The sequence below is a fragment of the Balaenoptera physalus genome (genome assembly GCF_965194825.1).
Source record: "Balaenoptera physalus genome assembly, chromosome: 7".
In the NCBI taxonomy this organism is placed as follows: Eukaryota; Metazoa; Chordata; class Mammalia; order Artiodactyla; family Balaenopteridae; genus Balaenoptera; species Balaenoptera physalus.
Genome location: NC_138886.1, coordinates 12,310,282 through 12,322,575, shown reverse-complemented (window position 1 = coordinate 12,322,575; position 12,294 = coordinate 12,310,282). Strand labels below are relative to the sequence as shown.

Here is a 12,294-nt window from a genome sequence, read left to right as displayed (position 1 = left end):
CCAAATACCAATCTTTTCTGTTACTGCTTCTGGATGTGGAGCCAAAGAAAACAGTGTTTCCTACTCCTAGGTTATAAAGGAATTCACTCATGTATTTGTTTTTATTACCTATACAATTTATTTTTTAATCGTAAGTATTTCTAACCTACTTGGAATTTATGTAGCTAAGGAGTATAAGAAATACATCCATGGGGACTTCCCTGGTGGCACAGTAGTTAAGAACCCGCCTGCCAATGCAGGGGACACGGGTTCAAGCCCTGGTCCGGAAAGATCCCACATGCCGCAGTGCAACTAAGCCCGTGCGCCACACCTACTGAGCCTGTGCTCTAGAGTCTGTGAGCCACAACTACTAAGCCTGTGCACCACAACTGCTGAGGCCCATGTGCCTAGAGCCCGTGCTCCGCAACGAAAAGCCACTGCAATGAGAAGCCCGCGCACCACAACGAAGAGCAGCCCCCCTCGCCGCAACTAGAGAAAACCCACAGGTAGCAACAAAGACGCAATGCAGCCGAGAATAAATAAATAAATAATTAGAAAAATATTTTTTTAAAAAAAGAAATGCATCCATGAAAAAAAAAAATTACATTCAATTTTATCTTTTTCCACATGTCTATCCAGTGGTCCCAATGCAACTTAGTAAAAAAGTTTCCTTTGCAAAAATAAATTTCCTAGCCTATAGTTCTAAATCAGAAAGGCAAAACAATAAAGCTTCAAGAAGATAACACAGGAAAGTACTTCACAACCTGGGTAGAGGTAAAGATTTTTTAAACAGAATGTAGATGATGGTAACTATAAAGGAATCATCCCCTGGTGATTCTTATTTTTTCTAATAATTTCTGTTTCCCAATTTTAAAGACAATCATGAACTTTTAATTTCTTTCATAAAAAGGTTTACTTTTCTTTACTTACTACCTGTGTATTATTAGGCCTACTCTCTAACTCACTTTTCTAATTTGTAAAATTGGATCTATGTCACTTTTCTTAAAGAAATGAGAAATTCATTCTAAAACACTATCATACTATTTATCATATAAATTATGATTAATAAAAAGTAATTTATCTTTAATTATGTCAATATTTGTATGTATAAATCTGAGTATTCTCACCTACTCCTAGAAATTGGCATCCTCTAGCTCTGATAGCCAGTAAGAAAGGCAAGACAGTGATCTATCTTACCTGGCCCTAGAAACTGGCATCCTCGAGCCCTGACAGCAGCCCATAAGTTGGCAGACAATTGCTGAGGGTTCTGGTGCTGTAATATTAGTTCCGTTACAGTTCTTTCTCCAAGTGAACGGGCTGCTCGTATGGCTCTTACACGACCTTCTTCCTCCACCAGTTGACAGTTTACAAGTGTCACCAGTTTCCTTTGCATTGGACGGCTCAGTGCACTCTGGTTCAAACTAGCTACACCTTTAGGAAAAAAGGAAACCACAGTTTTTTTCAATCAAAAAAGACAAGTCAAATTTCATTATCTATTTAATGAAAATATCTAGTATTTAACTATTAAGCCACAATTCCTAATCAGTCCCCATAAGGTACTTTCATTTTTTAACAATGAATATTTTGTCCATTTATTACTACTCTGTGGTAATTGGAGCCTAATTTTTAGTTACTTCGAATTTTATTTGGGTATCCTATTCTCTAGGCTATGTGCGTCCCACAAAAGAGAGTAATTTGGGTTTATTTAGTCTATTCTTCATCTTCACTAAAACTACTGAAGACAAATTTAGAGCTAAATAAATGAAAAAAATCTAAATGTAATGATTAACAACAGCTCTAGTTTTTTTGTTGTTGTTGTTTTGTATATAAGACATTTAGAACACAGTTTAACGACAAAATCTTAGATCCTATTCCCTTTTCAGATTCAAAGATATTGTTCCAGCAATTCTTCCCTCTCTCCCACATCATCAATTGTTCCCTTTCTACTTGATCATTTGCATCAGCATACAGTAAGAACAAGCATGCTGTTATTTCATACATCTTAAAAAATTAATAAATCTTTTTATTCATCCCTTTTCCCCTACCTGCTCTGCCCCATTTCTTTCCTCCGTTTTGCAGCAAATCCTCTAGAGTTGTCTATATTCACTATCTCCAAATCCTTGCTTCACAATCTTTAAAACCTACTCCAATCAAGTTTTTGCCACTATCTCTTGACCAAAACTGCTCTTCTCATAACAACAATTACCTCCTCTTTGCTAAATCAATGGTCAATTCTCAATCCTTATCTTATCTGACCTCTCAAGAGCACTCAACACAGATCACTCCTAACTCCTTTAAAAACATTCTTTACTTGGCTTCCAGAACACCCCTGTCTCTTAATTTTCTTCCTTCCTTCTTCCTTTCCAGTCTTCTTTGCTGATTTCATCTTTTCTTCTTGACTTCCTAATGTTAAACGGCCTAGGACCCAGTTTTTGTTTTCTTCTCTATCTATACTCATTACTTAGGTGATCTCATCCAGTCTTATTGCTTTAGATACTACCTATATGTCAATGACTCCCAAAATTACAGTTCCTATACCTCATTCCTTAACATATATCCACTGGTTACCTAACAGCATCCAAGTGAAGATTTGACATCTCAAATTCAACATGACCAAAACTGAACTCCTGATCTTCCTATCTAAACCTGATGTCCCTGCAGTATTCCTTGCGTAAGTTGATGGTAACTTCTTTTTCCAGGTGCTCAGGCCCCAAAACTCAGGAGTCATACTTGACCCTGCTCTTTCTTTCATACCCACATCCAATAATTTAGGAAATTCTCTTGATTCTACCTTCAAAGAACATCCAGACTGTCCACTTCTCACTACCTCCACTTCCACTAACCTTGTCCCATCAGCCTATTAACCAATACCCTGGTTCTCCCTTTGTCCTTCTACACTGAATTCTCAACAGAGCAGCTAGTGTGACCCTTTTACCATAAGTCATATCATGTCATTCCTCTGGCTCAAAATCCTAGAGTAACTCCCCAATTTCACTCAGAGTAAAAGCTCAAGTCTTAAAATGGCCTGTAAGTCTATACATCATCTGGCCTCACCATTTCTTTTCATTATCTCATACTGCTCTCCCCCTCACTCACCCTACTCCAGGTACATTCTCCTGTTTTTGTTCTTTGAAGACACTAGGCATGCCTTAGGGACTTTGTTATTTCTTCTGCCTGGAACAGTCTTTTCCCAGGAACCTACATGGTTAACTACCTCACCTCTTTCATCTCAAGTTCGAAAGCTATCATCTTAACAAGGTCTACACTAATCACCTTGTTTAAAATTGCAACCCACCCTTTTCCCCTCACTCTGACATTTCTGATCCATTTAACTATACTGTTTTCTTTCCACAGCAATTATCATTTATAACATACTATATAATTTGTTTTTATTATACTTATTTTTTATTATACTTTCTCCTTTTTCTAAAACATAAATGCTGTAAGGGCAGACATTTTTACTAATGTAGTCCAAGTACCAAAACAGTGCCTGGTACTTAGGACATGCTCTTTAAGTATCTGTTCAATGAATGAATGAGGTAGATAGGATAAGTGTCTCAAGGAAGTCACCGTGTCCAAAATATCCAACAGTGGAAAGCACAGAGCAGATACAAAATAAATACTTGATTAATTCACTCACTCAACAACTTTTTATTACATCTATGACCTGCTAGCTACTGAGGATGCAGTGATAAACAGAAGAGAATTCCATTTCTGTCTCAGCACTTAACTTACTGAGCTTATATGCCTATCTCCCCAATAGACTGTGGGCTCCATGAAGACCCTAACCTGTAAGTTATGTAAGTTAACTGTAAGTGCTCCATAAAATTTAATAAATGACTGAATGAATACATGAAATTGTCTTAGTAGGATTCATTAAAACTAATATTCTGCTATAGCACCATTAGTTTAATCAGTGAATATAAACATTGTATAAATCTCAATATGTAGTATGTCTGATGAATTCTTAAATTAATAACAATATTGATTATCTCTAGAAAATAGTATAATGTTCTCAATCAAAAAGATTTCCATGATCTCTTTAAGCAAACTCATTTATCAAAACTCAAAATTACTTAATAGGGTATCAACATCAAGTCTTCCAAAATTAATGTATTACCAAGTCCTACTCACCCATAAAAATACTTTTTTATGAACTTACCTTTACCTCCACTTAGTGGTTTTAAGTAGAGTGCCAAATCCTCAACACATTTCTTTGCAACCTCATAGTGTTTGTTCTCACCTAAATTACTTAACTTTACTGATTGATGATCTGGTACCTAAAAAACAAAGAAAAACTGAAGAAATACATTCATCTAGTTCATGCAATTGTTTATTTTATATTTGATAATAATCTTGGTGAGTGTAAACTTCTAATACAGAGACAATCAAAGTAGTTTAAGTAAAATTAAAGCCAAACACCTAGCCAATCTGCTTTCCAAGAACCAAGGATATCATACATAATAGCATGGGCTGGGTGAATTAATGAGAGGAAAAAAGGAGGAAGTCAATTGTACAATGTATCAATGTTAATCCTTGGAGATGATAACTATGCTATAACTTTGAAAAATGTTAACATTAGGGGAAGCTGCAGAAAGTTAACAGGTTCTCTGTGTACTGTTTTTTGCAATTAAAAAAGTATTTCAAAATAAAAAGTAGGAAAAAAAGGCAAGAATTTTTTTCCCCTTACCACTTGGCACCTGCTTCCTATATAATTTACTTATTATATTTATTGTTTATGGTCTGTCCCCCCCTTGTTCTCAATGAAAGGTCAAAACTTGGGTAAAACCTTGGGCAGCTCTGCAACTTCTACAAATGATTTTGAGTAAATTATTTAACTGCTCCAGGTCATGGTTTCTCTATCTGCAAAATGAAGATGAAAATCCCTATTCCACAGTGCCATTATGAAAATTCAATTTAATTCAACAAATATTTATATTCATGGAGTGCTTACCACGTGCCAAGCAGTTTTAGGAAGTAGGCATCTATCAGTGAGCAAAACAGACAAAATATCTTGCCCTTGTGTAGCTTACATTCTAGTAAAGAGGAAGCAGCCAATAATTTTTTTAAAAAAATAAATAAATATATAGTATGACAGAAGATGGTCAGTAAAAATTATACAGCAAGGATAAGGGGGATTTGAGAGTGTTGGAGGGGGATTGCAATTTTAACAGGGGTGGTCAGGATAAGCTTCCTTGGGAATCATGACATTTGAATATAGACTTGAAAGAGGAGAGAGAATGAGTATCTTAGGCAAAATAACAGTCACTGAAAAAGCCCTCAGGTGGGAACAAGTTTGGTACGTCTTACAATTGGTTAGGAGGCCAGTGTGGCTTAAGCAGAAAGAGTGAGGACAGAGCAGGAGATAAGGTTGAAAAGGTAATAGAAGTCACATTGTAAAGACCTGCAAGATAATTTAAGGACCAACCGAGAGAACATTTATAAGTGAAAAAACACAGTACCTGACCTATAGCAGATGCTAAATGATAGCTAGTATTACTACAAATAATCTACAGTATTTTATTGGATCTAAGATGCCATTGTTTGCAAGAGGCACCATTGTTTTATGCACCATTAAGGAAAAAACTGCCAGTTAATTTATGACACACTATTGATAAATAGATGCATCTTGATTTCAGAGTGTCTAACTGGATTATGAACACTGAAAAGAAATGTGCTTTAAAAGGAAAAAGGAAAACCTCAAATATCAAGACACTAAAGGAATGGAGTATTTTAATTCATTGAATTTTCTAAGAAGTGATTAATCAGAAAAATCCTTACTTTCTTGCTTTAATATGTAGTACATGAGGTACAGAATTTCATCTTCTTCCTCACCTGTAAAATGGGGATCATAACTACCTGAAGAACTATGACAAGAACTAGTAATAATAGATGTGGACTGCTTACTATCACACCTAACACAAAGTAGGCCCTCATTAAATGAAAATTATTATAAATCTAGGGTCTTGCTGATTCAGTAAAATGATAAATAAGACATGCTATTTTTATAGCATATGAGCATAAGCAGAAACTGCAGAATTTGTTACTGACACTCTAGAAATTGGATTTCTATATACACATCTTATATATGAATATATACCTATATAGACCTATATTCTCATTTATAATATCATCCTAAAAGTCAAGTGAAGTTTTAAAGAAAACCAAAAAACCTCCACTTAAGGGTTCTAGACGGTTGATTTCTGGCCAAAGCTTTGATTACATTTCTTTTCACGCACCCTAATGACTAAATATTTATGTATGCTGTACAAAAATGTTTCTTATCCACCAAAATCACTTAAAAACATAACTTTTGACCACAGCACTAAATACAAAAAAGTATATAACTATATGCAATTTACAGTTTTGCATAAGGATTTATGACATTATCTAAAGAAAATCATTTGTGGAATACAATAATGAAAATCAGGTATATTGAGTATTTTTTATGTCTCAAATATCCCTCAACATACTTTGTACCCCTTAATGAACAAAGTTCTATAATTATTACTTATACCAAACACGTAAAATCCTGAAAGGTTACCTGGGCTCCAACTAACTGGAGAAGTGCGAAGTTGACAGGAAGCACATCAATGTCTGTGTTGATGGCAGTCTGATCAAAAGGACAAGCTTTTCGGTGAAGTTTATTCAAGCAGGTCTTGCAAACAGTGTGTGAACAACCTAAACTGATGGGTTTGTGCACATTCTCATCAAATTCATTATAGCAGATTGGACAGGACAGAAATTCTGTCCATTGAGCTGCCTGCACAGGCATTGTGGAAGCTGGATGCTCGGGTTAGCAGTCTAGCAGATCATTATTTTGCTGGGTAGTGTTTTGTAAGCTGGAAATGGACAAAAGTAAGAATTAACCATATATTCATCATTCACCTTTCAAGAGTTAACTGCTTAAGTCAACCATCACAGCTTCAAAACCTAAAACACTTCTTTTTTTTTTTTTTAATAAATTTATTTATTTATGGCTGTGTTGGGTCTTCATTGCTGCGTGCGGGCTTCTCATTGCGGTGGCTTCTCTTGCTGCGGTGCACGGGCTCTAGGCGTGAGCTCAGTAGTTGTGGCGCACGGGCTCAGTTCCTCTGCAGCATGTGGGATCTTCCTGGACCAGGGATCGAATCCGTGTCCCCTGCATTGGCAGGTGGATTCTCAACCACAGTGCCACCAGGGAGGCCCAAAACCTAAAACAATTCTGAATAATGCTATATGCTTTGAACATCTTTTTCTTTAAATCTATTTGCTGAATTAAATTTCTGAAACCTTTTTGTGTAGAAACAATATCCTAAGTGCTCCTTCTGACAACATATTTATATCAGTTGCTCATCAAAGCTTTCATGTATTTTTCTTAATGACCACATCAAATAAACAGATTAACTTTCCACAATTTCATTTTTAGAAAAACAAATTACTTTGAATTGTTAATTAAAAAAAAAAATTGTTTACCTTGGATATCTACTACCCCCAACCATAGTAAGGTATGACCTAAGAGTTAGTGAACTCTGGAAATATTGATCCAAACAAAATCACAGTGAGTCAGGTGTGAAGGAACAGCTTTGCCACCTGAATGACCAAGTCAGTCAAGGATAGTTCACCTTGGCAGTTTCACAAAAGAGGAAATCTCTGGTCAGGACTTGACTATGAGTATAATTAAGGTACTGAAACAGTATGAGAGAAGACTGTTAATGATAGAGCCGTTTGTCCATAAATGAAAGAATGATGCTAACCTTAAAAACAGTGCCAAAGAAAAAAAAAAAAAAGAAGAAAATACAAATGTTGAATGTAATTCCCTACAATACTTCTGACAAAACGTATCAGTTAGTGATATATTTATATATATATATAACCAAAAACTGTCAGGTCCAATGAGCAAGATGTTGAAGAATAAAATAATATTCTTATCTAATAACTCTAAGCAGAAAAACAGCAAAATACAGTTGACCCTTCAACAACGCAGGCTTGAACTGTCCAGGTCCACTTATACACATATAATTTTCTTTTTTTTTATATAATACTTTTTTTTTAAACATCTTTATTGGAGTATAAGCCCTTTACAATGGTGTGTTAGTTTCTGCTTTATAACAAAGTGAATCAGCTATACATATACATACATATACATATATCCGCGTATCTCTTCCCTCTTGCATCTCCCTCCCTCCCTCCCACCCTCCCTATCCCACCCCCCTAGGTGGTCACAAAGCAGAGCTGATCTCCCTGTGCTAATCTCCCTGTGCTATGCGGCTGCTTCCCAGGCTGCTTCCCACTAGCTATCGGTTTTACATTTGGTAAATACATAGATATTTCTCAGTAGTAAATACTACAGTACTACGGAGTATGGCTGATTGAATCCACAGATGCAGAGGAACCATGGATACAGATGGACAAGTATAAATTATATGTGGATTAACCCCAGCATTATTCAAGGGTCAACTGTTTAAATTTCTATCTTTATATATGCATATGATTAAAAGGCACACAGGGAAAAAAATGACAGTGATTTTTCTTTTCTTATTACTAAGATTAAAACGTTCCATAATTTTTAATAAAATATTTAGTATCAAAACCTCTAATTTAAAATCTTTAGATCCTGGGACTTCCCTGGTGGCGCAGTGGTTAAGAATCCGCCTGCCAAGGCAGGGGACACAGGTTCGAGCCCTGGTCCGGGAAGATCCCACATGCCGCGGAGCAACTAAGCCCGTGCGCCACAACTACTGAGCCTGCGCTCTAGAGCCCGCTAGCCACGGCTACTCAGCCCATGCGCCACAACTACTGAAGCCCGCGTGCCTATAGCCTGTGTTCTGCAACAAGAGAAGCCACCGCAATGAGAAGCCCGCGCACCGCAACGAAGAGTAGCCCCCGCTTGCGCAACCAGAGAAAAGCCCCGCGCACAGCAACGAAGACCCAACACAGCCAAAAATAAATACATAAATAAGTAATTTTAAAAATATATATAGGGCTTCCCTGGTGGCGCAGTGGTTGAGAATCTGCCTGCTAATGCAGGGGACACGGGTTCGAGCCCTGGTCTGGGAAGATCCCACATGCCGCGGAGCAACTAGGCCCGTGAGCCACAACTACTGAGCCTGCGCGTTTGGAGCCTGTGCTCTGCAACAAGAGAGGCCACGATAGTGAGAGGCACGCGCACCGCGATGAAGAGTGGCCCCCACTTGCCACAACTAGAGAAAGCCCTAGCGCAGCAACGAAGACCCAACACAGCCAAAAATAAATAAATAAATAAATAAATTAAAAAAAAAAATATATATATATATAAAAAAAAAATCTTTAGATCCCAAACTTGAACACTCTACATTTCACAAATTTTCTGCATCTTCCAATTCAAAACTTATATAAGTCTGACAGATGCTCTCTGGTGAACAAAAAATCCAGGTATTTAGGGCAATTATCAGCCAATACTTTATTTCATAAGAATGTTTACCAATCCAAATATATTAGTGCCACAGAAATTAGATGTTTAAAAATGTAATCAGATTCAGGACAGAAAAGTGTATAATTGATTCTCAAATAACCCCACACTCAAATGAGGAATTCTATTAACCTTTATTGTGCTTTTTATGTTCAAAAAAACTAAGGTTTTAAAAAATACCTTGGTAAAAATTAATTACAGAACTTGCTGTGTAAAAAGCACCTAAACAAACTTTTCCTCAAACAGCTCTGATGCAAAGTATCTAATATCTTTATTTATAAACTACCCAAATCTTGCAAATTACGTTTACTTTATTTTACACATTTCACTTTCACATTTCCACATCTGTCAATGCCATCAATCTTAAAAACAGTTTGCTTCCAACTTCAGAGATGAGCACTGAGCAGGTGAACACATCACTCCTTGAAACTATCCAACATTTTTAATGTTTAGTCTTCTAGGCTGCCGAATTATACAAGGAAAAGACCTTTAAGGAAGGATGAATTTTATGTTAAATCTAGTGCTGAGAGCCCTAATTTAGTTAATAACTTGAACTGATAAAATATTTATCAAAACAAGACACTCTATTTTTTTCTTAATGGCCACCTGTTTGGAAATGCTAATTCTGTGGGTTAGGATACCATGGGCCACTGGGTAATAGGAAACTAGTAGCAAATACTCTTTCCTTATTTAGTTTTCCAAGATCATCCTGAAATGCTTTACGTTAAAGTTAATCAGTGGGGGGAGAAAAGCCATTTCAGTTTGAACTAAACATAAAAATGCTGTCTTTCATATTTTCACCTACTAGTTTTGAAGTGTTTCAAATTATTCAGGAATACACTTGATAGTTGTAATATCTCATATGTGTTTCTAGGTCTAAGAACACCAGATGTTTTAATATAATTAATGCTGAGAAACTTAATTTCTAGTAGAAATCAAATAAATACCTTTGAAAGAAAAAAAAAATTTGTCAAATTCTCCTTCTGCTATGTGTCAGATTCTAACTTTCTGACAGGAAAATTACAAACTGAACTGTCCTGGTAAGATATAAGAAACGGTTTGACTTTTTTAAATGTTTTTCCTCAGTACCACTGTTGATAAATTCTAGATTCCTCAATTATGATAAAGACAAAATAAAATTTTGTCTGAAACACTGAAATGTTTAATTAGCGATGACAAAACTGACCTTTCATTCCTTTCAAAGGCACTTTGTAAATGTTTACCTAGAAAATATTTTTATAATTATCAAAAATGATAGCCTACTGTCTCTATAATTTATTTTTTAAAAAGCATCTAAATGACCCATAGCAAGCTAATAATATATATTGATGTGTAAAACTTGCAGGTTTATACTAATACATGCCATAGTAACTTACTTGAAACTATGGAAGTTTTAAATTGCTAATAACATTTATATTTAACAGTAAAGTAGGTATCCATCCTAAAGATACTCCCAAAACATCTCAAATTGAGATAAAATGGCTTAAAAAGCCCATACCTCTAGATATATAAAGGGACTACTTAAGAAAAATGTTCAAATTAAATTATTTGTATTAAGTCATTTCATTTACTAGTTACTAAAATTGAAGAATAACAAGATAAAGCATAGGAGGGAGAAATGCTATATTAGAAAGGAGACCTTAAACAGATTTTTACTCAAGTAATTTTTCAGGCTATAAGTTCCTTGTAATGCATACTAATTCATAAAACAGGAAGAGTAATAGACACCTCTTATATGATGCAAATTAGAAATTGCTTTATTAAAGGCAAACTGCTTATCAGCTAAGTACTTTCATTTTCTTAGTCCACCATGATATTATGCACTCAGTTCAGGACTATGAAACTTGATTTTAAAATGTCAGAGTAAGGTTTATGCCCCGTTCACTATTGTATAATAAAAAAAATACAGTATTTCACAATTCTCTTTATAAAGATGTAAACATTAGGGCTCAGGTCTGTTAATTAAAACATTGTTTTCATTTTAGTTCACCCATGTGAGAAACTTAAGCTACTGAAATGGACTGTAACAGTACTTCTCAACTCAGAAACCTTAAAAATAATTAGTTTTGGACTTAAAAAATTATATTTAAAGCATCATAGGTACAATTTAGACCTTAACCTATAAAACTAACAAACAAAACCAATGAAAATAATCTGTAAATTCTAAAACTCAGCATTCAAACATATGAAAAGGACTGGAAAAAAGGAACTAAATTACAATGTTAAAGACTGCTATTATATGTGCTTCAGTATATGTTATGAAAGATATATGACTCAAGTTTTACTTCTAAAATCCACTATGGGGTTGAACTCAGTTTTTTAATAAGTATGAGATTTAACTTTCAATGTCTTCTATTAGAACAGTAATGGGATAATTTTCTATTTTAACTAATGTAACCAATAAAGTTTTGCTATTTTAGTGATGACTACCTGAAAAGTACTTTTTTTGAGATATAACTTAATTACTCACTTCTGCCTATCAAATAATGGCCACTGGATAAATTTACCCTTCATATTATCAAAGTCTTTAGCCTTTTGGTTATTCTGATTGTAAGAAGACATTCTGTCAGGAAATTTTTGGTTTTCATGCACCTACTTCTATTCAGATAATTTATTTCTTGGAAGAGCAGTACTCTAGAACTGCACTGTCCTGTAGAAATATAATGTGAGCCACAAGTAATTTAAAATATCTAGTAGTTGGGAGGGAGGCTCAAGAGGGAGGGGATATGGGGACATATGCATGCATATGGCTGACTCACTTTGGTGTACAACAGAAACTAACACAGTATTGTGAAGCAATTATACTCCAATAAAGATTTAAAAAAATAAAGAAAAAATAAAATATCTAGTAGTCCCATTAAAAAAAGGAAAAACAGGTGAAATTA

At 35.2% G+C, this 12,294-nt stretch overlaps 1 protein-coding gene across 5 annotated transcripts in view; it reads right to left on the bottom strand.

Moving 5' to 3' along the window:
* Positions 1-12,294, bottom strand: part of RC3H2 (ring finger and CCCH-type domains 2) — a 51,045-nt gene that overhangs the window by 36,247 nt on the left and 2,504 nt on the right. For all 5 annotated transcript variants that reach the window (XM_082467856.1, XM_082467857.1, XM_082467859.1 and 2 more), the window contains exons 2-4: positions 6,524-6,821; positions 4,142-4,259; positions 1,177-1,410 (exon numbers count right to left, since the gene is read on the bottom strand). In XM_082467856.1, the coding sequence (XP_082323982.1) occupies positions 1,177-1,410; positions 4,142-4,259; positions 6,524-6,754 (583 nt within the window). In that variant the 5' untranslated portion in view covers positions 6,755-6,821. The remainder of the gene's footprint in view (positions 1-1,176; positions 1,411-4,141; positions 4,260-6,523; positions 6,822-12,294) is intronic.